The following is a 26873-nucleotide window of genomic DNA, read 5'->3' as shown; positions in this document are numbered from 1 at the left end:
AGCTTATGCTCAAATAAATTTGTTAGTCTCTAAGGTGCCACAAGTACTCCTTTTCTTTTTGTGAATAACACTTTTGAAAGTGATTTCATTTTTCAACCAAAACCTTTTAATGCAAAATATTTTGGCCAGGTCTAGTTTTAATTTCATGGTCTTCTCCTTGCCCTGCTTGTGCCAGCAAAACCCTCTCATGCTGGGGGCGGGGCTGATTTCAATGAGAGCGATAAACATGGGGTCCAGCTTGCTGCAACAATATTGTTTGCAAATCATTTTCCTGGGCAGCCACCAATATGCACCCCCCTCTGCATTCTCACCACGAGGTGGTTTGTTGTTTGGTGGTCTGCTCAGAGGGGCACTTGTGTGCTTTGTGTCTATGGAGCACACGCTGTCCAACAGCTTTCATATACATTTCTGCTCTTCTCCATCTCACATCCAGATCTTTCCTCCCTCCAGGGCTGGACTGTTTTGTAGTGAGGTGAATGCTGGTGAAAGGTGCCAGATTAGCAGCCGGGGTAAAAATCATTTATCCATAGACCAGTGAGAGCGTGGGTCAGAGCAGGACAAGATCCCCCAGGCTGCCCTGCCAGTGTCTCTCAACCCTGGTCCAAGGAGGTCTGTCTGCCCCGGCACTTCACAGCCCTCATCATTCTCGGTAAGACTCACTGGCCCATTCAGTCCTTGAGCAGCACCATCACCACTTAGTGCTGGTTCTGATGCTGGTTTATGTGAGGTGGACACTTTGGCCCATAGAAATTTGTCAGAGCCCCGCCAGACTCATTTGGCACAGCCCCGTGACAGGGTGCGCTGACCCCTGCTGGAGCAGGGAAACAAGGGGTTAATTCCCAGCAGGACCTGGCCTGGAACCTGTTTCTTGCCATTTGGTGTGAGAAAGCTTTCAGCTGGTGGGCATTTAACCAGGAACAGGATGGAAGTGAGGGAATAGCTTGCTCAGAGGGGAAGGGGACTGGACAGGAACAAAGCCAAGAGACCTGGCATGCCCCAGGACTGAACTCTCCCTGGAGAGGCTGCAGGTGAGAGGCTCAATCGTGGGTTCTGTTTGTTGGAAAGGCTGGAAGGAGCCTGCCAGAGCTGTTGCTGCCCTGACTCAGGGCCCAGAGAGCCTTGCCTTTGGGGGCTGGGGCTGTAGTTTTCCTTGGGGTGTTTGTTCTGTCCTTACTGGGGAGCCGGATGCTGCCGCTCCAGGGAGCCCTGCTCCAGCCCTCAGAGTGGCACATTTTAGTCATCACCAGTAACTGAGAGGCCAAAGGCTCGTGTCCCGTGTCCTGTTGGTGCCCAGCAGGTAGGTGCCATTGCTCATCTCTGCCTGCCCCAGGCCTGGCTAGATGCTTTTCAGTTCTGAGTAAGAGAAAGCAGCCTGAAGTCTGAGGGGGCAGGTGTGGGGCTCCTGAAACCCAACCAGCTCAATTCAATGGAAATCATTGAAATGAATAAGCCATGGCATGCCCAGGCTGACTGACACCCTTGTGTTCCCCCATCTGTCCCCATGTGCCGTAGACTCCAGGACTCTGTTAGTCTGGCTTTGGGGGTGCTATAGAGACCATTGGTTTCTGGAGACACAGAGACCTGCCCAGCTTGCTCTCCGGGGCCCCTGTGCATAGCTATGGGTGCTAATTGTGCTTGGGTTAGCAATGGGCCTCCCCATGCTGTTTAACTGAGCCTGACCCTGTGCAGTGTTGAGAAGGGGCAATGAGCCTCTCTGCAATGGACCATGCGGATAGACCAGCAAGAGACACCCCCACCCCCGGACTTTCAGTAGGCTTCAGTGCTTCTTTGAAACATCTTTAAGTGCCTGGGGACCTGTTCAATCAGCCTTGCCTGTGCCATCATTAGCTGTCTCCCCTAAGGGAGCGAGACTTCTCCTGGGTCAGGTGGCAGCATGATGAACTCCTGGGCCTCACAGAAGGGCCAAGAACTCAGGGTGGGGCAGGAACCCCAGAGAGCAAGTTTAGCCTGGGAGTCAGCGTTTTCTCCAGAACAGAGAGACTTCATGGGAGCCCAGGAGGCTGGGTAGCAGGGGGAAGTACTTTGTGTGGTCTGGGCTCCTGTTACATGGAAGGAGTTGGCTGAAGGGCTGAGCCATGGCAGCAAATCAAGCCTGCGTGGGGAAAGCTGAAGGGCCCCACCTGGGAGGAGAAAGCTGAGGCAGGGAGCGCCTGCAGCAGCTCTACAAGGCAGGTGGGCCCTAGGACTAGGATGACCAGATGTCCCGATTTTATAGGAACAGTCCTGATTTTTGGGTCTTTTTCTTATATAGGCTCCTATTACCCCCGACCCCTGTCCCGACTTTTCACACTTGCTGTCTGGTCACCCTACCTAGGATGGATGCCCTTGCAGACGGGATATGTTTCTGGAGCCCTTGCAACCTGTCTGGCAAGCTGGAGTGTTTCTGATCTGTTCCAGCAGGGACATGGGACACTGCTGAGCCAGAGTGATCACTCTCCTTATGCAATGGGCCTGATCTGGCACCTCCATCCAATTCCACTGAGAGTCAGCTGTACCCCCGCCTGCCCCCCGGGCCTGCTCCAGCTCCTCTATTCAGCAAAAGCCAGGGGAGCTTTCTATTAATTTCAATGGGACTGGGCTCTACATTGCCAGTGGGTTTGGATGGGTGTACCTGTGGGCAGAGCTGAGACCAAAAGATTTCCTGAAGGATTTGCCTGGCATTGAGGCAACTGCCCTGCAAGTGTCACAGGCCAGGATGCGTCAAACACCCTATGAGTCACAAAAATGGGGCACTAGGAAAAGCAAATAATAATAATGTGACAGATTTCAGAGTAGCAGCCATGTTAGTCTGTATTCGCAAAAAGAAAAGGAGGACTTGTGGCACCTTAGAGAGTAACAAATTTATTTGAGCATAAGCTTTCGTGAGCTACATCTCACTTCATCAGATGCATTCGGTGGAAAATACAGTGGGGAGATTTATATACACACACACACAGAGAACATGAAACAATGGGTTTTATCATCCACACTGTAAGGAGAGTGATCACTTAAGATGAGCTATTACCAGCAGGAAGGAGAGAGGGGGAAAGAGGAAAACCTTTTATGGTGGTAATCAAGGTGGGCCATTTCCAGCAGTTAACAAGAACATCTGAGGAACAGTGGGGGGTGAAGTGGGGGGGAGAAATAACATGGGAAAATAGTTTTACTTTGTGTAATGACTCATCCACTCCCAGTCTCTATTCAAGCCTAAATTAGTTGTATCCAGTTTGCAAATTAATTCCAATTCAGCAGTCTCTCGTTGGAGTCTGTTTTTGAAGCTTTTTTGTTGAAGGATAGCCACTCTCAGGTCTGTAATCGAGTGACCGGAGAGATTGAAGTGTTCTCCAACTGGTTTTTGAATGTTATAATTCTTGACATCTGATTTGTGTCCATTTATTCTTTTACGTAGAGACTGTCCAGTTTGACCAACCTTCCACACAAATTTCCTCGTGGCTGGACTTTACAAAAACTACACAAGCCATCTACAACACACAGTTTGCTTCTCTACAAAAGAAAAAGGACACTAAACTATCTAAACTACTACATGCCACAAGGGGCCACAGCAGTGGTTCCCTTAACCCACCCAGCAATATTGTTAATCTATCCAACTATACTCTTAGCCCAGCAGAAGAATCTGTCCTGTCTCGGGGCCTCTCCTTTTGCCCCTCCACCCCCACGAACATGATACAGTTCTGTGGTGATCCAGAATCCTATTTTCAACATCTCCGACTCAAGGAATATTTCCAACACATCTCTGACCAACATATTAACCCACAGAGACCTTCCTACCAACACTACAAAAAGGATTCTGGGTGGACTCCTCCTGAAGGTCGAAACAGCAGACTGGACTTCTACATAGAGTGCTTCTGTCGATGTGCACGGGCTGAACTTGTGGAAAAGCAGCATCACTTGCCCCATAACCTCAGCCGTGCAGAACACAATGCCATCCACAGCCTCAGAAACAACTCTGACATCATAATAAAAAAGGCTGACAAAGGAGGTGCTGTCGTCATCATGAATAGGTCGGAATATGAACAAGAGGCTACTAGGAAGCTCTCCAACACCACTTTCTACAAGCCATTACCCTCTGATCCCACTGAGGGTTACCAAAAGAAACTACACCATTTGCTCAAGAAACTCCCTGAAAAAGGACAAGAACAAATCCGCACAGACACACCCCTAGAGCCCCGACCTGGGGTATTCTATCTGCTACCCAAGATCCATAAACCTGGAAATCCTGGACGCCCCATCATCTCAGGCATTGGCACCCTGACAGCAGGATTGACTGGCTATGTAGACTCCTTCCGCAGGCCCTACGCTACCAGCACTCCCAGCTATCTTCGAGACACCACTGACTTCCTGAGGAAACTACAATCCATCGGTGATCTTCCTAAAAACACCATCCTAGCCACTATGGATGTAGAAGCCTCTACACCGACATTCCACACCAAGATGGACTACAAGCCATCAGTAACAGTATCCCCGATAATGTCACAGCTAACCTGGTGGCTGAACTTTGACTTTGTCCTCACCCATAACTATTTCACATTTGGGGACAATGTATACCTTCAAATCAGCGGCACTGCGACGGGTACCCGCATGGCCCCACAGTATGCCAACATTTTTATGGCTGACTTAGAACAACGCTTCCTCAGCTCTCGTCCCCTAATGCCCCTACTCTACTTGGGCTACATTGATGACATCTTCATCATCTGGACCCATGGAAAAGAAGCCCTTGAGGAATTCCACTCTGATTTCAACAATTTCCATCCCACCATCAACCTCAGCCTGGACCAGTCCACACAAGAGATCCACTTCCTGGACACTACGGTGTTAATAAGCGATGGTCACATAAACACCACCCTATATCGGAAACCTACTGACCACTATTCCTACCTACATGCCTCTAGCTTTCATCCAGATCACACCACATGATCCATTGTCTACAGCCAAGCTCTACAATATAACCGCATTCGCTCCAACCCCTCAGACAGAGACAAACACCTACAAGATCTCTATCATGCATTCTTACAACTACAATACCCACCTCTGAAGTGAAGAAACAGATTGACAGAGCCTGAAGAGTACCCAGAAGTCACCTACTGCAGGACAGGCCCAACAAAGAAAACAACAGAACGCCACTAGCCATCACCTTCAGCCCCCAACTAAAACCTCTCCAACGCATCATCAAAGATCTACAACCTATCCTGAAGGACGACCCATCACTCTCACAGATCTTGGGAGACAGGCCAGTCCTTGCTTACAGACAGCCCCCCAACCTGAAGCAAATACTCACCAGCAACCACACACCACACAACAGAACCTCTAACCCAGGAACCTATCCTTGCAACAAAGCCCGTTGCCAACTCTGTCCACATATTTATTCAGGGGACACCATCATAGGGCCTAATCACATTAGCCACACTATCAGAGGCTCGTTCACCTGCGCATCTACCAATGTGATATATGCCATCATGTGCCAGCAATGCCCCTCTGCCATGTACCTTGGTCAAACTGGACAGTCTCTACGTAAAAGAATAAATGGACGCAAATCAGACGTCAAGAATTATAACATTCAAAAACCAGTTGGAGAACACTTCAATCTCCCCGGTCACTTGATTACAGACCTGAGAGTGGCTATCCTTCAACAAAAAAACTTCAAAAACAGACTCCAACGAGAGACTGCTGAATTGGAATTAATTTGCAAACTGGATACAATTAACTTAGGCCTGAATAGAGACTGGGAGTGGATGGGTCATTACACAAAGTAAAACTATTTCCCCATGTTATTTCTCCCCCCACCTCACCCCCCACTGTTCCTCAGATGTTCTTGTTAACTGCTGGAAATGGCCCACCTTGATTATCACCATAAAAGGTTTTCCTCCTTCCCCTCTCCTCCCCCGCTGGTGATGGCTCATCTTAAGTGATCACTCTCCTTACAGTATGTATGATAAAACACATTGTTTCATGTTCTCTGTGTGTGTGTATATAAATCTCCCCACTGTATTTTCCACCGAATACAACTGATGAAGTGAGCTGTAGCTCACGAAAGCTTATGCTCAAATAAATTTTTTAGTCTCTAAGGTGCCACAAGTACTCCTTTTCTTTTAGCCACTGTACAGAGACTGAACTGTGGTTAGTGACAGAATAAAGGCAACACTTTGGAGCCTGAATGGTTTGCCCTGCAGAACTTGCTGCTGCCATGGTGCTGCCCCCTAGGGATGTGGCAGATGTGCATTTCAGGGGGCTTGTGGATGAAACTTCAGGTTAGGATCAATCCATTGTCACAGAGGATAAATGTTCGCAGGCAAAGCTTGCGCTAGTGACGGCAGGCAGGGGCCTCCTCACTGTTAATCTCTGCCTGCACGCTCAATCTGTGTCACACAGCACATGGGGAAGCTTTCGCTTGCATGAATTGGTTTCGAGGCGGTTGGGTGCGGAAACTCGAGCAGCACAGGAAATCACTCTTCTTACCGCACTCACTACAGAGGGGAATTCCACCAGGCTGGTCTCTCTCTGACACAGAGAAATCTCAGTGTGACTCAGGCTAGAAGCCAGTGTCCCGACCAATTTCCAAGAAAGGAAGAACAGGCTAAAAGGGAGGTGACGGTGATGTGTATGGGTGGTGGGCAAGGATGGCTTTTGACTCCAGCATGGTAACACTTTACCCAGGTAGCTGGCATGACGCACTGCTCTCTCCTCGACAAGGGCAATTCAGACCACTTCATTCCATCGAATTTATCATGTCTATTTCACTGAAGAAGCACTTACGTCTCTCCACCTCTCCTGTGAAGTGTATTATGAAGACCCCAAGGCATTAAACACCCCATTCCAGTAGCCTCCATAGATCAAATCCAGAGGCCAGGGGATAATCTGAGCTCATTAACTTGTCATCCAGCCACATATAAATTGGGGAGCGTTTCATACTGTACATTCTTATCAGCCAGGGATTTCATGTGTTCTCCTAATAGCTGAGGCAGTGACATACTGAACAGGAGAGATCTAATTATCCCCTGTCTGGATTCCTAGGCAGCATTGCTCTATTCACTGCAGGAGGAAAGTGGGGCTGCGTAATAACCCTTATACTTTGTATGCTAATGAACGAGTGTTGCAAAAACGGAGTTAAATATTAACCCACAATTAATCCTGCCCTCAGTTGCACTTCAAATACACAAAATCACATCTACAAATATAAACACATTTCTGCTTTACCAGCAAGGGCTGGATTTTAATAGTTTAGGTGAATACTGCCTGCACAAAATGTGCCTAATTGGTAACTGTGTTTGACACTTTTGCATGCAAACTAGGAAAGTGCATATGTAAATACATCTGCTTAGTTATATGTGTGCAACAACCTGATCCAGGTGTGCAGCTGCATTATGCACAAGTGAGGTGTGCAATTGCATATGCACCTCTGTGTCTTCACTGGCTGAAAATCAGGGCCTGAAACTCTATAACTGGCCAAGTAAAGCAAGTTCTACACTCATCTCAGCAGCATTTCTGCATCTGTAACATGAGAACTCCTGACAACTGCATCTGATCAATTCCAAAATTCCAGGGAAAGTTCTAGGCATCCATGGGCAGAACCCTATTGATTTTAGTGACAGTCGGAAAACCAGGGGAAATGGTGAACACGCTGCACCCTTTGCATCAGGTTAGCACACCCATCAGCTTCAAATAAGTCTGTTAATCGACTATAGAGCAAAGTACTAGGTGATAGTAGCCATTGACACCTTCTAGCACGATGCCCCCCATCTCTAGTTATACTCTAGCTCAATCCGAAATTAATTCAGGGAAGTCCAGTGTTGCCAACTCTCAAGATTTTGTCATGAGTCTCCTGGTAATTATTGTTTTCCTTAAAGCCCCAGCTCCTGGAGTCAAGTGGATCTGGGATGACCTCAGCCTTCATTCTTAAAGAAAAAGTAAGTTTCTAGCCTTTGTGGCTGTGGAGTAAGCTCCAAAATATGACCCCCAGTGCACCCCACAGGCTCAAAAAGCAGAAGGCAAATAATAAGAACACCATATCTATTATGTTTACATAATCTCATGATTTTTGGTGAGCCCGAATCATGATTTTTGAACATGTGGGGCTGGCAATCCTGGAAGTCCTATGGCCTGTGTTATACAGAAGGTTAGACTAGATGATCAGAGTGATCCCTTAGGACCTTATAATTTATGCATTTCAGCTCAGCCCATCATCCCAATGGGATTTAACATGTTGACACCCTGAATGACTCCTCTCCCTGCCAGAAAGAAACTAAATAATAATGGGGAACATGCAATGGCTCGCCTGGGAGGAGAGAGTGTGGGACCCTGGCATGAGGAACATACCACCACAGGCATGGGGAAATCTCTGTATGTACAAGTAATGAATTCTGGTTGATGCTTTGAAATTGCTGTAACATTGGATGCCTCCGTGCAAGTGGAATACATTGGATGCCTCCATGCAAGTGGAATCCTCCATGTGCTGTCAGGGCTGTGCCACAATATCTCCTAGTCCAGGGACAATGGAGGCCCGTTACGCCTGGATCGCTCCCATTCCAGTGGGAGCACTTCAGAACAATGGGATGGCTGAAGTCAGAGAAACCAGCCGGCCACGTTTATCTGTGGAGCTGGAGTTTGAAGCCATGGAATTTTCCCAGAAAGGGAAACCAGGGAACCAAGAAACCACAACCATTAACCACAACCCCCAAAGGCTGAGGAATTGAAGAGGGGAACTCAGAGGAACCCGCAGAGACACAGGAAGTTTGGGTCAGTGGCTAGGAAGGAAGAACAGAGGGACATGTTGAAGCAGAGGGGTCCCATGCAATTGCATGACCTGCTATGGAAGAAGGAAACTCTCTGCACATGGAGAGGACAGTGACTCGGAGGAGATGCGGTGTGCAGGAGGGACTGTTTTGGGAACTGTCTGCTTTCACTAGAACATGTCCCAAAAGAGATGAACGGTAAACCCGGAGTGCCTACATGGCTGGAGACTTGGGAGAGGGTGGGCTTAAACTGGGCAGTCAGCACAGGGCTTGGGGCAGTTGGGCTGCGGGTCCCATTTCTGTGAGTGGGGAACAGATGGAGATTGCAGCCTACTCACACCAAGAGCAGACGCCGGGCCCAGTGCGGTGGGACCTGAACACTGTAGCCTGGGGACTGTCCAGCAAAGTGAGGGTTGGATGCCAGGGGCACGTCTGGTTTTCAGAATGTAACACTGCCTCAGGCGGGCTCTGAGCTGTTATCCAGCCTCTGCCGAGCATAAGAACAGGGCTGCTGAACAAGGGTGCAGTGTGTGCAACACAGAGCCTTTGCCTAGCACAGGTGCTCAGACTATGGCTATGTCTACAATACGAGCATGGGGCGTGATTAGCCCCGCTCAGATACACAGACTCACACTGGAGCTAGTGTGAGAACCAACAGCAGCGCAGACACGGTTGCACAGGGGCAGCAGCAAGCACCTATCCACTGGTCTCAGGAGAGTTTGCACGTGGCACTGCTCAGCCATGCCTCTGCTGTCGCTCCCTGTGCTGTCCTGGCTATGAGGCCCAGCACTGGTGTGTGTGCACAAGCAGGGGAATCACGCTCGTAGCTCACAGTGTGGGCATAGCCAAGGGCAACACCCGTAGGAAAATGCTTGGCACTGAAGCATAGAAACCCAGCATGCTTATGGAGCACGTCAAGATGACTGGTATTCCATTCGTCTGCTGTAACGCTGAGGGAGGGTTAAGGCACCAGAGTCCTCGGTGCTGCACAGACATATAGGAAGAGAGAGCCCATGTCCTGAAGAGCCTGAGGCTATGAATCCCACCAGTTTCATGTGTCCCGCCAAAGAGCTCCTTGCACAGGAATCTCCTGGGTGTCACGCAGCAGCCGCCGTTCTGATGATGTTCTGTCATCTGATTTTACTGGATGATGTAGAGGCAGGACTATGGGGCCCAAGGTGCAGGTTTGTTGGGTATTTAACTCCAGTGTGGCAGGGATAAAGTCAACGTCCTTTTGCTATCCAGGCGCATGGGGCGCTTGCCAGGTATGTCCAATTGCTTTGTCAGTCTGCACTCGGGGACACAGCTGTACGAGTTCTTTATTCCACTCTTTTTTAAAATTGCACTTTCACGCATGGGCCTCCGAGCTCTCGTCACCCAGGACTGGGACATTGCTGCCATGGGAGGTGCAGTACTAGAGGTCAGGACAGAGGGTGAAGGGGGACACTCCTAAATAGAGTTGTTTTTACACTAGTTTATTAACTTTAATGTCCAAAACAGCTGGAATGATGCCTGGCTCTGATCCCGAGCTCTGTGCAGACAGAGCCCCATGTCTGCATTGTCTCCTCTAATGTCCATAGAGCTCTCTGCAGATGCAGAGGTTCTCGTGGGTGAAGCTCCCTGCGGGCCTGGGGCCATGGGCTGTGTAAGGTCTTCAAGGCAGAGAGTTTGTCTCTTTATTTGCTCTGCAAAGAACCTGGTGCACATTAGACACTGTGTAAATAAATTAGCAGTAAGCATTAATAATTAATGTCCTAGTCCACTCTGCTGCAACCACACGGGAGCGTTCGTGGCAGGGATGTTACATACTCCCAAAGGCTTTCTGGCTCCAGAGAGCCTGCTCACTCCCAGCCTTCCCCAGTTGTCACACCCCCTTTTTCCGATTGAACTCTGCCCTGTGCTGAAATGTACATAAAATTCTGCACTGAGAAGAAGTTTATTAGGAAATAAGTATGTAAAAAGTCTTCAAACAAAATGGCTTAATATTCAGCTCTAGCAATACCCGGCCCTGTGTTAAATATTATTTGCCCCCTGTGGGAGACCACACCAGGATCAGAGGAAATGTAGTGCAACTCTGTTAACACATAATTCACTCTTGATTTCTACTTAGCCTGTTGCTTACAGCTGGGACCTTTGCCTGCATGAGAGCTGTCTCCTGGCTGGTGTACTGGGTCTAATGGAAAACACACACACTTCTTATCAATCCCCCTGGACAGTGGAAACCACTTGCTGATGAAAAAGTCTCGTCTATAAAGAGACATCCCCCCCACGCTTTATTTTATTTTTATGGGTTCAGTGCAGCATTTATTGAAGTATTACAACCTGCTGCCAAAGTCCATCCCTGGCTGCTACTTTCCAACACAGTCTCTTAGCAGCAGGAAAATCCCCTCCTGCACAGCTGTTCTGATCTGTAGCACTCAGTAAGCTGGGGCTCAGTGCAGTGTGCTCAAGGCCCTTCTGTTTACTGATGATGATAGTCAGCACATCTAACCCTCCCAGTGCCCTTTGTATATTTACTAACCAATCCTCACAGCAGCCTGGGAAATAGAAACCCCCCCACACCCCCCATTAATTAATTAATTAAACCCCCACACGTTAGATGTGGAAACTGAGGCAGATGTTTGGTGACTTGCCCAAAGCCACAGAGGAAGACTACAGAGGTTGGATGGGAACCCAGGAGTTCCTGGCTCCCAGGCCTGTGCTTGCTCCACTGGACCATACCTCTCCCCGACACACAATAGCAGGGATGTCCCTTTCCAGGCCTTGGTGTTTGCCAGTCTGATATGTTAGGCTATGCACTTTCCCAGAATGCCTTGCTTCCCTCCCCTCTGTGCCTCAGCTGGACTCACTTCAAACAGATGGGGATGCAGGAGAATGTCTGCTTCACCCGCAGCAGAAACGGGACTGTGTTCTTGATGTCTCTGCTCCTTGGCACCAGTCCCTGCAGAGGTCCATCTGTTCTGGATGTGCCTTCTCTGTCTGCTGGAAGCAGGAGTCTTATCTCCTCCTCGTCATTGAAAATGTCGGCTCCATATCTCTGCTCCAGGTGTCTGTGAATCTGCAGGGTGCAAGGAGAACATCAGAACAGCCAGGCTGGGTCAGACCAAGGGTCCATCTAGCCCAGTATCCTGTCTCCTGACAGTGGCCAATGCCAGGTGCTTCAGAGGTTTGTGATGGCCCAGTTCAGCTGGGTCACAAAGTGCGGAACGCCTGAGGCTGAACATGTGCTGTAATATATTGGGGCCTATTCTCCTCTCACGGAGCTCCTAGACCCCTCTCCTGTCTCTCTCTTGCACTGAGCTACATGTTATGGGCCAGATCCTCATTGGGTATAAATCTGGGTAGCTCAATGGAAACCAATAGCGATACTGATTTGCACCACTGAGGAACTGGCCCCAGTTAAGGGAAACGTATTGGCTCAGTATTTAGATAGGTGACCTCTGGGATATATTGCGGTGTAACAGGTGTTGATGGCTCTGTAGGTGGTGCTTTTCCTTTGCCATCAGGAGCAAACCAATAACCCAGCTTGGGCTGCTGCAGGTGCCGTATTTCAAATGGACAGAAATCCAAGGTCCTGGGAATTAGTGATCCTGCCACGTTTGATACAAGGGAGGCCTGGAGGCGATATGCACGGTACTGGAGGAGTGGGAGAGTGTACCGCTCCACAGAATTGATTAGAATTCGGTCTCTCCTGCTTTGCTTTCTCTTTTCCTACTGACCCTCTCCAAGATGCTGGTGATGTGGGAGCTCCATGTGTCCCTGCTGGCCCCACCCCTGCTTCAGTTAGTCCAAGTATTGGGCCTCCTTGATCTTCCTGCCTCCCTCAGAGAGCAGGGAGCTAAGTGCCACTCGGAGGAGTGCCCAGATGTTGATAGGTTCACAGATTGCAAGGCCAGAAGGGACCATTGTGATCATCTAGTCTGACCTTCTACATGAAATGTCCCCCAAATCATTCCCAGAGCAGATCTTTTAGAAAAACATCCAATCATGATTTTAAAATGATCAGAGATGGAAAATCCACCATGAGCCTTGGTAAATTGTTCCAATGGTTAACTACCCTCACTGTCAAAAATCTACACCTTCTTTCCAGTCTGAATGTGTCCAGCTTCCACTTCCAGCCATTGGATCATGTTAGAGCGTTCTCTGCTGGACTGAAAAGAGCATTATTAAATATTTGTTCCCTATGTAGGTACTTGTAGACTGTAGTCAAGCCCCCCCTTAACCTTCCCTTTCTTAAACTAAGTAGACTGAGCTCCTTCAATCTATCACTCTAAGGTGTGTTTTCTAATCCTTGAAACATTTTCATGGCTCTTCTCTGAACCGCCTCTAATTTATCAACAGCCTTCTTGAATTGTGGGCACCAGAACTGGACACAGGATTCCAGCAGCAGTTACATCCGTGCCAAACACAGAGGTAAAATAACCCCTCTGCTCCTGCTCAAGATTCCCCTGTTTATGCATCCCAGATCCACTCTTTTGGCCACAGCTCTGGGAGCTCATGTTCAGCTGATTATCCACCATCAGAGTCACTACTTCTAAGGATAGAGTCCTCCATCCTGGCAGTGTGGCCAGTGTTCCTTGTTCCTAGATGAATACATATCCATTTAGCCATCTTAAAATGTGTATTGTTTGCTTGCATCCAGTTTACCAAGTGATCCAGATTGCTCTGAATGGGTGACTTCTTGTTCTCCATTATTTATCACTCCCCCAATTTTTGTGTCATCTGCAAACTTTATCAGTGATGATTTTATGTTTTCTTCCAGGTCACTGATAAAAATGTTAAATAGCATAGGGCCAAGAACCGATCCCTGTGGGACCCCACTGTAAACATACCAACTAGATGACTATTCATTACATTTTGAGACCGATCACTTAGCCAGTTTTTAATCCATTTAATGGGTGCCATGTTAATTTTATATCATTATAGTTTTTTAATCAAAACATCATTTGATACCAAGTCAAATGCCTTATAGAAGTATATATATTAGTTTGACGGAATCTATTTTCCATAAACCCATGTTGCTTGCATTAATTACAATACCCTCCTTTAATTCTTTATTAATCGAGTCCTGTACCAGCCGCTCCATTACCTTGCCTGGGATTGATGTCAGGCTAGCAGGCCTGTAATTACCTAGGTTGTCCCGTTAAATGGGGCAAGGAACATGCCCTTGGTTTGTGCTTGTGGTCATGTGAGTGACCAATAGGAATAAAGTGGCAGGGCAGTGCAGAATGGTCAAGCAGGCGATGAGTGCTACAGTGACCTGCCTGGGACCTGGTCCAAGCTGCAGGCTGCGCTACTACAGGCAGGAGTCTGGGTCCTATCGGCCTGGCGAGGTGCTAGCCCTGGTGGCCTGGCCATATGCTGTGTTTGGAAGGAGGGTGCATTGTGTAGCTCTCTCATTGGGAATCTCTCTCAGGACAGCCTCTCTCTTTCTGTGGGGGATTATAGATTTCTCTGATGTCTTCGGCCACCATTGGATCCCACGTCTTGATCTGTCTCTTTCTAATGACCACCTTTTCTCTCTCTTGTTCCAAGCTCTCCCTTGCTCTTTGGGGATCCAAGTCCCTCTCTGGATTCTGAGTCCTTCTCTCCCTGGGCTTGTGCAATGCCTGGGAAGCTATATAAGGACTGACCATAGTTACCATGGCTATACGCAGCCTTCTGCTCTCACCTTTTGTGCAGGGCCGTGGCCGAACTCCTCCAGCTGCTGCTTGAAGCCGGGGTTGGGATTGGCAATCGGTCGCACTGCTCTTACCGCCTGCAATACCTCTTGCCAGCTTAGCTCCGTCACTGCCATGACATAGGCAACAACAATGGTGGTGCTCCGGGAGATCCCCGCAAGGCTGGAGTCAGAAGGGGGGAAAATCAGGGCCTTGATTTTGCTGTTTCTTCCTCATCCCCACCCCCACTCACAGCCATCCTCCTTCGAGCCCATGGGCACCCCCACCACCATGCCCCCCTTCTTTCTTCATGGCTACTTCAGTTCCTCCTTAGAGAATTTCTTCTCCTGGAGATGGGACACTTCCACCATGACCTCAATTAGATCTATATACACATTACAGCCCCTAGAAGAAGTGAAAACATGAGCCACTTCCTGAAGTCCTGCCCCCAAATCAGTTCCTCTTCCTCTCCATTACAACTGAAGCTAATGCTGCCCTATTGGCTTGGTAAACAGTCCCCTAACCCAATGGCATCCTTAAATCAAGCTGGGCTGGGGAGACACTTGCATGATCTCTGTCTCCAGGCATCACTCCAGTCCTAACAAGCAGAGCCCATCAGCACACACTTGCTGTGTTTAGTAAGCTGAGCCCAGCATGTGCAATCTGTTTTCTACAAAGCCTGGGCCTTCTGGGGACTCTGCTGCCCAGTCCAGCTTCCCACAGCACTGTACTTGGGAGAATGCTGCACGAGGGTCATTGGAAGGGAGCATTACCAGTGAACAAGGCAGTTCCCTCCATGCAGGCGACAGTAGTGGATAAAACTGATACATTCTTTAAAGTGCTTCTTGCTAGCAGGAAAAATAAAATAGAATGAAGACTCCAGGCTAGGGTGACCAGATGTCCCGATTTTATAGGGAAAGTCCAGATTTTTGGGTCTTTTTCTTATATAGTCTCCTATTACCCCCCACCCCGTCCTGATTTTTCACATTTGCTGTCTGGTCACCCTACTCCAGGTTGTGAAATAGGATTTTACCAGGAGCCGCAGGTGCCCCATGGCACGCAGGGCAAAGCGAGCAAACTAAAATAGTGATCATTGTTTCTCTTCTAGGCACCATTCACAGCTGCTGATTTAACAGCGTGGTTCATCAGTGCTTCCAGAAGAAGTAGTCATGCCAGGGGGCTGATGCTCCAGGCTATTCAGCGAACCCTGCAGCAGAGGGCTCCAAAGCAGCAGCTGCCAGGCTTCCGGAGGGCACCCGTGCTCTACGCAAGAGTCCAGGCACAACCGAGGACTGAGGGACACTTTCCAGGAGTTAATGAAAATGAGCCAATGTCTGGTCTCAGGCAGCTTGTCTGCTTGAGCCCTCGGTTAGTGCTCGCATACCTCAGTGCTGGGTGCATCGCACACAACTCCACAGCCCTGCTCTTTTATTCATACCTCCAAAGTAGGACCTTTTTACCCTCCTCCATCCCCCCCTTATTCAGCTAAGCATGCTACCCCTCCCTCGCAGTGGTCTGTGGCCACTGGATTCTCTAGTGGTGCTGTAACCGGGCTGCCACCCATCCTGATTTTAAGGAGCCTGTAACTAGCTTGTGACACCTCTCAAACTAAGCTCAGGCAGGGTGTTGCATTGTGACTGTGACACCGTCCCAGTGGCATGGTATGATTGTTTCATCCTACGGGTCTCTCTGGCAAGGTGCCATCCTGAGTGTCCACTTGAGACAGCTGGTTTGAGGCCTCAGCAGTGCAGTTAGTGCCTATCCCCCAGTTTGTCCTGCAAGCTCCATGGTTCCCCGTGACTCTGATTCTGGAGCAGCCTTGGCTTGGCACTTACATGTTGGCCTCAGGTGTATCTGGCAGAGGAATGCGAAGATACGTCATTTCCTGAAATGCACAAAATGCACAGGTCAAGCTGAGGACCCGCGAGAGATCTGAAGGTCTTATTTTCCAAAGGGCGGCCCCCAGAGCTGTTCACTCTACAAAGACACCTCTCCTTTAGCCTTTAGTTACTACTTCCCTATCCCAACCCCAACTTTCCCATGACAGCAAAGCAAGTACCACCTCCTTCTGCTCCTGAAAATACTTCCAGAGTCCAAGGAGCAATGTCCACTATCCACCTGGGAATGCAGACCATGGAATGAGTGATCAGGGAAGGAAACCAGTGACTTTGGATAGCGACTGGATAAAGAGAGAGGAGGACACAGTGATCTCTAACTAAGGCCAAGGGCAGACAGTCCCTGATCATTTTGCTTTCTGAGCATATCTTTGGGACTCTTGGATTTGGGGGCTATAGTCACAGGAAGGCCGAAGGAGCAACCCAGTTCCTTTGAAACTGTAGAAGGGTGGGTAGCTATCACTGTGGCTTTTCTTCTTGAGAGAGAAGGAGGATGTTAGGGGCAAGTGGGTGAGCAGAAGGCAGAGGGGTGATGTTAGGGGCTTAGGTACCTACCTGCAGTAGTGGCTGGGGAGATTCATGGATTGAAATAATGTGGGTGATCTTATTCCTGCTCAGTTGTTCCAAATCTTTGGCATCTGAAAGAAGGAAAAACACAATGAAATTGCAGTATGTACTTAATTCTTACACGTCCCACGAGCATGCACACTCCTGCAGACAAATAAGCATGCATACACCTTGCTGCAGAGAAACACATAGCTGCATTATACACACACGCACACAGAGGTGCCAATACACACTGCAGGTGAGCAAATGCTGCCACAGCTAAAAACAACCTATAAATCCCTATGTGCGTGCACACATATAATGAACACATGCTTGGAAAAATGTGTGCAAACACACATGCAAATACATTCGCATACCTGCTTGCAGCATGCACACATCCAAATGCTCCCATATGAAGGAACACACTCTTCCCCAACATGCAAACGTACCATAAATACTAGCAGCTTGTATTGCTACATATGCAATTTACCCCATCCATTAACAGCAGCAGTGGAGCTGCACCCACTTACAACATGTCTGAGAATGGCCCTGTCTGCCTGAACTCTTTAATGTTTGAACTTATCTCAACGGACGATTGTTCCCCAATTCTCCTGACATACGCTCAACTAGCTTTGTTGCATTTGTCATCTTTCGAATTGTACCTACCTGAATGAGGATTCCTAGATGTCCTCCCCTTTCCTACAGAACAGTGACCTAGCTTCTCTAACAGGTCTCAGTATTTTCTGGTTCTGGTCATTAGTTCAGGACCTTGGGTCAATCTTCTAGAAGATGAGCATGCTGTTCTGGCCAACTAAGCATCTTTGCAGCAGGTTTTTCTCTTATGATTTTAGCAACTGTTAGTTTGCAAGCTGCTAGTTAGGCACTGCTTTTTCCCATCTCAAAGCGTTGGGATTCTAAATGTTCAAGTGGTATAAAGCATTGGCTTGTAGTTCTAAAGCACCGTATGCTAATGCCACTATATAAATATTTAATACAACAGAGAATCTAAGAGAGCCGTTCCATGTCAGAATTCAAGGGGGGTGGAAGGAAGAGCAAGAACTACCCATCCCTTTATCTGTTTGTATTACCTTAGTATGGGGGTCTGGCATGATGGTACTTAGACTGACATGATTTTAATGTCCAGTGTTTTGTGACCTACCAGGACAGAGGATGCTTTCAGTTGGAAAACATGTCTCTAGCTCTGGCAGTTCACAAGATATTGAACTTTAAATCTATGCCATGACTCACAATTTCTTGGTTGAGCAGTGCTCTTGTGGCACCAGTCCAAGACTGAATGTAGCAGGCCTTGGACTTGTTTTAACCCTTCTGGTTAACCTGGAGTCTGAGTATTCTGGATGCTGTATACTGTAGATATTGGGCTCAGTACAGGATAAATGGGTGAAATACTCTAGTCTGTGATATACAGAGGGTCTCACTGCCTTTTGGAGTCTTGGTCCAAACTACTTTCGAATCCCCTGTGCATTGGACAAAGCTTCTGAGAAGGCTTTTCAGTCAATGAACTGCCTGTCTTAATACACAGAAACAAAGTCAATGGCCTTCTTGAGACAATTGAGTGTCCTATCAGATGCATCCTCCATTGAGGGGATTGTATCATAGAAGATTAGGGTTGGAAGAGACCTCAGGAGGTCATCTAGTCCAACCTGCTGCTCAAAGCAGGACCAACCCCAACTAAATCATCCCAGCCAGGGCTTAAAAACCTCTATGGATGGAGATTCCACTGTATCCTCTCCTGGCAGGGGCATGGCCTCACTCATTGACTAGGCCTCTTCCACCTGTAAATCCTGAGATCCTATGAGTTACTGAGGCCCCTAAGGGGGAACAAGAGGAAGAATTGTCTTGTTTTCCTTTCCCAGATCTCCTGCTCTGAGCCGGTGGAAATAAATGGTTACACTCTGCTGCTCATGTGCCATTGTCATTGTAGAGAATCACAATGCCTGCAAACACCACACAGTGAGATTTTGCAGCAGGCGGCCAGCTGGGTTTCTGACACCATTCGCCAGAGGGGAAGCAGGTGACCACTGGTACACTGCATGAGCTAACAAGTTTCCCTGTCTACTGCTAGTTGTCTGTAGGGCTGAAGAATTGCCATCCCCAGTGCTGTGATATTTATAGCCGGTATCAAGATGTTGTGTCAGAGTGGGAGAGGCAGAGTCATGGTGTTGGAACAAAAACACTTGGAGTCACACATGGGTGGTGCCACTTCATGATGCCCAGAGTCAGTATGGCGCTCTTTAACCCTTTGTGTGCTTGTCCTGACTGTCACCTTGCTCCCCAACATCCTCACAGCTGTGGTTCACATCCCTGAATTGAACGAGAGCCCCTCCTACCTGTCTAGCTTTTTACTCCTCTCTCTGGGCACCACAGTTTCATGTCCCACCCCTGCATCGGGCTGAGAACACTGATCACACTGGGGAATAAAGCAGGTGAGAGGAGAGAGCCTTGAGTGGACAAGGGGGAGAGCGCCTCTCCCAAGAACCAGGGGAAGAGTGACAGATGGAGAAAAGGGAAGGGGGAGAGGAGAGCAGAGGTAGGTAGGAGAGTAGGCAGGGCCTTGCAGGTGAGGATGTGGCACTTGAGTTAAATGCAAGAATCAGGAAGTGAGAGGAAGGGATTTTTGCAGGGGTGCTGACATCTCTCTGCCTGCCATGATGGAGACAATGCCTATGACAGAGTGACCCAGGAGCACAGGAAGCTTAACGAGATATGATGGTGCTTCTTAATCATGACCAAGCCAGGGAGAAATCTCTCTCCCTCGTCCATGCAGCACAAAACAATCCCTGAACGTCCCTGTCTTCTGTAGGACAAGTTGTGTGGTTGAGCATCTCTAGCTCCTATGGATGTCACCTCTCAGGATATTAATCACTTTGATACCAGTGCTTCTGGTCTAAATAAGCACACACATTGTTGTCAGGGCCTAGAGAGAACAAGGCTCCCTTGTAATGGGGGACAGTGGGGCAGAGGACTACATGCATGTCATGCAACACAGACTATCGGTAACTTCCCAGCTCAGACAGTTCTCTGGGTGCTCTCAGCAGTGCTGCTCACCTATGAAGTTCCCAAGGTAAAGTCCAGGGAGAACCTGCAGGACACAAAAGAGAAGATTCAGCCTGAAAGAGGGTGACCCCTGGTGTGTTGCATCCCTTCCCCCCCCCATCCAGCATTCAGACAGAGAGGAAGCATGTAGCATGCTTGCCTCCGTGAGAACAAGCCAAGAAGAACCAAAACAAAGGAAACCACCACTCTGCACCACCAACCCTCCCCCTTCCTGGACCCCTGCCAGTGAAGTCACTAACGCTAGTCCTGTGATGAGGGAGAGTGCGCATGGTGGCTCAAATATCGTGAGGGTCCTGACTCTGGCTGCGTCCGTGGATCCCAGTGAGATGGGTCTCCTGTGTAAGGAGGGCTAGCAGCCCGTCCCGTCCCTGGGGATCAGAGCACATCTCACAACTTGCTAATTCCATAATGTGGCGCTCAGAGAACGGGCTCCTCAGTGCCTGGAAAGATCAGCTCCAGTAAAAACAATGGCATGAATCACGTCAACAAGCCCCATAAATGGGAAGTAGAAAAACTTCTGTTCCCTATGGTCTGTCTTAGCTCTCTAACTGGTCACTTAAAGAACACCAACGTCCCTTGGCCTGCACCACTTCCCGCAGCCCCCATTGGCCTGGAGCGGTGAACCGCGGCCAGTGGGAGCCGCGATTGGCTGAACCTGCGGACGCGGCAGGTAAACAAACTGATCCGGCCCGGCAGGGGCTTTCTCTCCACAAGCAGCGGACCGGCTTTGAGAACCACTGAACTAGAGTGCCTCGTGTTCAAGGAGGATATTGATATAATAGGCATCACAGAAACCTGGTGGAGTGAGGACAATCAATGGGACACAGTCATTCCGGGGTACAAAATATATCGGAAGGACAGAACAGGTCGTGCGGGGTGGGGGAATGGCACTATATGTGAAAGAAAATGTAGAATCAAATGAAATAAAAATCTTAAATGAATCCAGATGTTCCATAGAATCCCTATGGATAGTAATTGCAGGCTCTAATAAGAATATAACAGTAGGGATCTCTTATCGACCACCTGACCAGGACAGTGATGGTGACAATGAAATGCTAAGAGAGATTAGAGAGGCTATCAAAATAAAGAACTCAATAATAGTGGGGGATTTCAATTATCCCCATATTGACTGGTTACATGTCACCTCAGGACGAAATGCAGAGACAAGATTTCTCGATACTTTAAATGACTGCTTCTTGGAGCAGCTGGTATAGGAACCCACGAGGGGAGAGGCAATTCTCGATCTAGTCCTGAGTGGAGTGCAGGATCTGGTCCAAGAGATAACTATAACAGGACTGCTCGGAAATAGTGACCATAATATAATAACATTTAACATTCCTGTGATGGGAAGAACACCTCAACAGCCCAACACTGTGGCATTTCATTTCAGAAAGGGGAACTATGCAAAAATGAGGAGGTTAGTTAAACAGAAATTAAAAGGTACAGTGATTAGAATGAAATCCCTACAAGTTGCATGGACACTTTTCAAAGACACCAAAATAGAGGCTCAACTTAAATTAAAACCCAAATTAAAAAACACAGTAAAAGAACTAAAAAAGAGCCACCGTGGCTTAACAACCATGTAAAAGAAGCAGTGAGAGATAAAAAGGCATCTTTTTAAAAAGTGGAAGTCAAATCCTAGTGAGGTAAATAGAAAGGAGCATAAACACTGCCAAATTAAGTGTAAAAATGTAATAAGAAAAGCCAAAAAGGAGTTTGAAGAACAGCTAGCCAAAAACTCAAAAGGTAATAACAAAATGTTTTTTAAGTACATCAGAAGCAGGAAGCCTGCTAAACAACCAGTGGGGCCCCTGGACAATCGAGATACAAAAGGAGCACTTAAAGATGATAAAGACAATGTGGAGAAACTAAATGAATTCTTTGCTTCAGTTTTCACGGCTCAGGATGTTAGGGAGATTTCCAAACCTGAGCCGTCTTTTGTAGGTGACAAATCTGAGAAATTGTCACAGACTGAAGTGTCACTAGAGGAGGTTTTGGAATTAATTGAGAAACTTAACAGTAACAAGTCACCGGGACCAGATGGCATTCACCCAAGAGTTCTGAAAGAAATCAAATGTGAAATTGCGGAACTGTTAACTATGGTTTGTAACCTGTCCTTTAAATCAGCTTCTGTACCCAATGACTGGAAGATAGCTAATGTAATGCCAAAATTTAAAAAGGCCTCTAGAGGTGATCCCGGCAATTACAGACAGGTAAGTCTAACATCAGTACCAGGCAAATTAGTTGAAACAATAGTAAAGAATAAAATTGTCAGACACACAGAAGAACATAAATTGTTGGGCAAAAGTCAACATGGGTTATGTAAAGGGAGATCATGTCTTACTAATCTATTAGAGTGCTTTGAGGGGGTCAACAAACATGTGGACAAGGGGGTTCCAGTGGACACAGTGTACTTAGATTTCCAGAAAGCCTTTGACAAGGTCCCTCACCAAAGGCTCTTATGTAAATTAAGTAGTCATGGGATAAGTGGGAAGATCCTTTCATGGATTGAGAACTGGTTAAAAGACAGGGAACAAAGGGTAGGAATAAATGGTAAATTTTCATAATGGAGAGGGGTAATTAGGGGTGTTCCCCAAGGGTCAGTCCTAGGACCAATCCTATTCAACCTATTCATAAATGATCTGGAGAAAGGGGTAAACAGTGAGGTGGCAGTTTGCAGATGATACTAAACTGCTCAAGATAGTTAAGACCAAAACAGGCTGTGAAGAACTTCAAAAAGATCTCACAAAACTAAGTTATTGGGTAACAAAATGGCAAATGAAATTTAATGTGTATAAATGTAAAGTAATGCACATTGGAAAAAATAACCCCAACTATACATACAAATATAATGGGGGCTAATTTAGCTACAACTAATCAGGAAAGAGAACTTGGAGTCATCGTGGATAGTTCTCTGAAGACGTCCATGCAGTGTGCACCGGCAGTCAAAAAGGCAAACAGGATGTTAGGAATCATTAAAAAAGGGATAGAGAATAAGAAGGAGAATATCTTATTGCCCTAATATAAATCCATGGTACGCCCACATCTTGAATACTGCATATAGATGTGGTCCCTTCATCTCAAAAAAGATATACTGGCATTAGAAAAGGTTCAGAAAATGGCAACTAAAATGATGAGGGATTTGGAACAGGTCCCATTTGAGGAGAGATTAAAGAGGCTAGGTCTTTTCAGCTTGGAAAAGAGGAGACTAAGGGGGGATATGATAGAGGTATATAAAATCATGAGTGGTGTGGAGAAAGTGAATAAGGAAGTTATTTACTTGTTCTCATAATATAAGAACTAGGGGCCACCGAATGAAATTAATGGGCACCAGGTTTAAAACAAATAAAAGGAAGTTCTTCTTTACACAGGACACAGTCAATCTGTGGAACTCCTTGCCTGAGGTGGTTGTGAAGGCTAAGACTATAACAGGGTTTAAAAGAGAACTGGATAAATTCATGGAGGTTAAGTCCATTAATGGCTATTAGCCAGGATGGGTAAGGAATGGTGTCCCTAGCCTCTGTTTGTCAGAGGATGGAGATGGATGGCAGGAGAGAGATCACTTGATGATTACCTGTTCTGTTCACTCCCTCTGGGGCACCTGGCATTGGCCACTGTCAGTAGACAGGCTACTGGGCTGGATGGACCTTTGGTCTGACCCAGTATGGCCGTTCTTATGTTTTTAAGGTTGTGACTCTGGGAAACTGCTGTTGCTTTTTAAAATAATCATTAATAATTAACAACAATTTGCATGTTGCTAGTGCTTTTCATCCGAGAACCTCAAAAGTCATTTATCAATTAAGTCTCAGACCTCAGGGAATTAGGACATAGTTTCCCCATCTCTAAAATGGGGATATAATAAGGCACAGAAGTTACAAGACTTGCCCAAGGCCAACTATGAAGTCAGTGGCACAATCAGGTACAGAGCCCAGCAGTCCCCTACTCGGACCACTAGATCACACTCCCTCCTCCATTTAGCCAAATAGTGCCAGTCCTATAAGAAATCCTTCCTTTTCTTTCTTTTTCTTCTGAAGAAAACTTGTTCCCAGCACAAGAATAGCAGGCCAGTTTGTCACAGAATTTAGGAACACAACTGCATGTCTGATCTGTGCATGCAATCGTGGTAATTGTGCATTCAAATGAGGTGCACATTTTGCACATGTAATTGTGCACCTAAACTATCTCAAAATCTAAAGTTTTAAATACTTTAATTCCCACAATTACTCAGTTCCAGTAATCCACCTACTGTATTTCCCATAGTGAGAAGACATCTGTTGCAGACTTAATTTTTTTAGGGACAGAATGAACTTCCAAACCGTAGGTTGGAAACAAACATTTCTTTACCTCCCTTACTAATAGCACCTTAGGCTATTAGAAGTGAGATGTTTAAAATTCAGTGTACTCATAACTTCTTTGTTTATATTTTTACATTTCTCTCAGCCTGGACAATGAAAACTAAAGGAGTCGTTTTCACTTTTCATAGAAATGTAAGGTTGGATAAGACCTTGAAGCCATTGAGTCCAGCCCCCTGTGCTGTGGAAGGACCAAATAAAGCTAGACCATCCCTGACAGGTGTTTGTCCAACTTGTTTTTAAAAGCTTCCAATGATCTTCCATGACCTCCCTTAGAAGCCTGTTCCAGAGCTTAACTATCCTTACAGTTAGAAAGTTTTTCCTAATGTCTAACCTAAAATGTCCCTTTCTGCAGATTAAGCCCATTACTTCTTGTCCGACCTTCAGTGGTCGTGGAGAACAACTGATCCCCATCCTCTTTAAAATGCCTCTTAACATATGGAAGACACTGATCAGATTGTCCTTCAGTTGTCTTTTCTCAAGACTAAAGATTCCCAGGTTTTTTAACCTTTTCTCATAGTTCAGGTTTTCTAAGCCTTTGATCCTTTTTAATGCTCTCCTCTGGACTCTTTCCAATTTGTCCACATCCTCCCTAAATTGTGGTGCCCCAGAATTGGACACAGTACTCCAGCTAGGGCCTCACCAGTGCTGAGTACAGTGAGACAATTACCTCCTGTGTGTTGCATACAATGCTCCTGCTAATACACACCAGAATCATATTAGCCTTTTTTTGCAGCTGCATCACATTGACAACTCCTATTCAGTTTGTGGTCCACTATAACCTCCAGATCCTTTTCAGCAGTATGACCACCTAGCCAGTTATTCCCCATTTTGTAGTTGAGCATTTGACTTTTTTTTATCTTCAGTTTAAAGTTCTTGATGCTTCAGTGGTTGGTTTGCAAACACTGCAGGGGAAAGCTTAAAACTACAGTTTTACTTTTTTTAAAAAAAGTAAATTTGGAAATGTTTCTATTGACCTCATTGTTCATAAGAGTTTTTTTTTAATATTTAAAATTTGGATCAAATTTATATAGACAATGTGCCTTTAACAAACTAACTTTCAGCTATCATAGAAATTAGATGCTAAGAGATTGCTGTAGTGAAAGGACACATCCAAAGGGGAAACTGCAATAGCTATGTATCCAGGAATGTCCTTATTATACAATAACGTGTCTCATTCAGTCCTACTCCTCCATGAAATGCAATAGCTTGATATATTGCATATATATTGGATATATTCATCCAAATTATCACAAAACTCTTTGCTGTGCAGTGATAGCGCAGAGAGGGAGACTGCTTTAAACAAAGGGTTAAGAATGGAGGTTCTTTCACGGGCAAGTCACTTCCTTGCAACTTGGGAAAACTTCACTGAAGGGGAAGCAGTGGCTGCCCTCTCCGATAAGCTATGCCTTGGATATTGTATACAGCAAAGCCTGTAGTGTTAGAGCAGCTGCTACTGGGAACGCTGAATAGCCGAGTGGCGCAGTACAAAGGTCACGCCTTACAGATCTCTTGTCATGTGCTTATCTCATCTAGTTCTCTGAGGTAGTGTAAAACTTTTCTTTCACCTTCACAGGGTAATGTCCTGGGCCGTGCACTGACCTTCTGGCCTCATTGGTGGCACTGCTGTAATCTCCTGGGGAGGAATCCCAGGATCACCATTGATCAGCTCTGATGTCCATCTACTTATTGCTGTCTTCCTAGGGTAATAGCACAGCTGCTTAGAACCCTTACTGACACTCTGGACCTGTACTAAGGACCTCGCCTACTGACTTACATGACCTCTAAAGAATCCCCATGTGGTTTCTTGTCCACCTTTGCTCAACCTGTAGTTAAGACCCACTTCTACTAGAGAAGCTGGTTTTTGCTGGTCCCTTAAAGTAGATATCACAGTAAAATTAAGCATACATGAGGATGCTTTGAAATCTAACATGAAGTGGCGCCAGGCTCTTGCTTTCCAAGAAACGGAGTCCAATAAAGAGAGCTAGCACCCTAAAAGCTCTGAAAAGCCTGTCTCAGAGGGAACAGAGATCCACAAAACTAGTGTCTCAGAGTGTTTATCTTTACCTTGTTCATGCCATTTCCCATGGTGCAAAGCAATTACTGTGGAAGGCAAGGGGGGCGCAGGTGTTGTCTCTTGATGCTGTGGCACGGCGTTTCCCCAGTTGAAATCTTAGCTGCCTCTCTGAAATGTTCAATGACAGGATGTCAGTGTTGGTCATGAAGAGATTTACACCTCCAAAGTCACTGGTTTTTGTGGGAGTTTGTTTGTTTGTTGTAATAGTGGCGGCTTGCTTGTTTTTTCTCTTCACTGGCACCAAAACGGATCTCCTGGCAGCAGCTGCACATCTCAGGGGACAGAATAAATCTTCACTGAATCCCACGGCCAGCTCCTTCAGAAGCTCTTCTCTGTGGATCTGCCTCCCTCCCAGATGGTGAAGCTACTCTTAAAGTGCCTTGTACCAGTTGTTCTCTTGCCCAGGGCAGAGACAATAGAGGAGAACCTCCACCCCTCAGCACTCGTGGGAGTGCTAAGGCCATGCTGTCTGCTGACTTAGTGCTGCTGCTTTCCAAGCAAATCTGAACAAAGCCTCAGTG

At 46.9% G+C, this 26873-nt stretch overlaps 1 protein-coding gene across 2 annotated transcripts; it reads right to left on the bottom strand.

Moving 5' to 3' along the window:
• Positions 1 to 7247: 7247 nt before the first annotated feature.
• DUSP15 (dual specificity phosphatase 15) lies at positions 7248 to 26771 on the bottom strand. Of its 2 annotated transcripts, XM_043495679.1 has the most exons (7): positions 26343 to 26771; positions 19915 to 19948; positions 16858 to 16940; positions 16243 to 16292; positions 15181 to 15255; positions 14419 to 14590; positions 7248 to 11805 (listed from the first exon to the last, which is right to left on the bottom strand). In XM_043495679.1, exons 1-7 carry the CDS (start codon positions 26361 to 26363, stop codon positions 11593 to 11595), a joined length of 648 nt encoding a protein of 215 aa, XP_043351614.1. In that variant the 5' UTR covers positions 26364 to 26771; the 3' UTR covers positions 7248 to 11592. The 2 variants fall into 2 exon arrangements, with proteins under 2 accessions (XP_043351614.1, XP_043351615.1); XM_043495680.1 differs by lacking the exon at positions 15181 to 15255 and having other exon boundaries at positions 26343 to 26607.
• Positions 26772 to 26873: the final 102 nt, after the last annotated feature.

The sequence above is a fragment of the Dermochelys coriacea genome, chromosome 13 (assembly GCF_009764565.3).
Source record: "Dermochelys coriacea isolate rDerCor1 chromosome 13, rDerCor1.pri.v4, whole genome shotgun sequence".
Taxonomy (NCBI): domain Eukaryota; kingdom Metazoa; phylum Chordata; order Testudines; family Dermochelyidae; genus Dermochelys; species Dermochelys coriacea.
The sequence above is the reverse complement of the archived record's forward strand: the minus strand, read 5'-3'. Positions and strand labels throughout refer to the sequence as shown.

What these genes read in the sequence shown, in the direction of transcription:
- DUSP15 (XM_043495679.1), bottom strand. Translation starts at nt 26,363, where the DNA reads ATGGGAAATGGCATGAACAAG. An exon ending in CTCCCCAGCCACTACTGCAG is followed by an intron (nt 16,293 to 16,857) that starts GTAGGTACCTAA and finishes TGTGCATTTCAG; the next exon opens with GAAATGACGTATCTTCGCAT. An exon ending in GGGAACTGCCTTGTTCACTG is followed by an intron (nt 14,591 to 15,180) that starts GTAATGCTCCCT and finishes TTCTGACTCCAG; the next exon opens with CCTTGCGGGGATCTCCCGGA.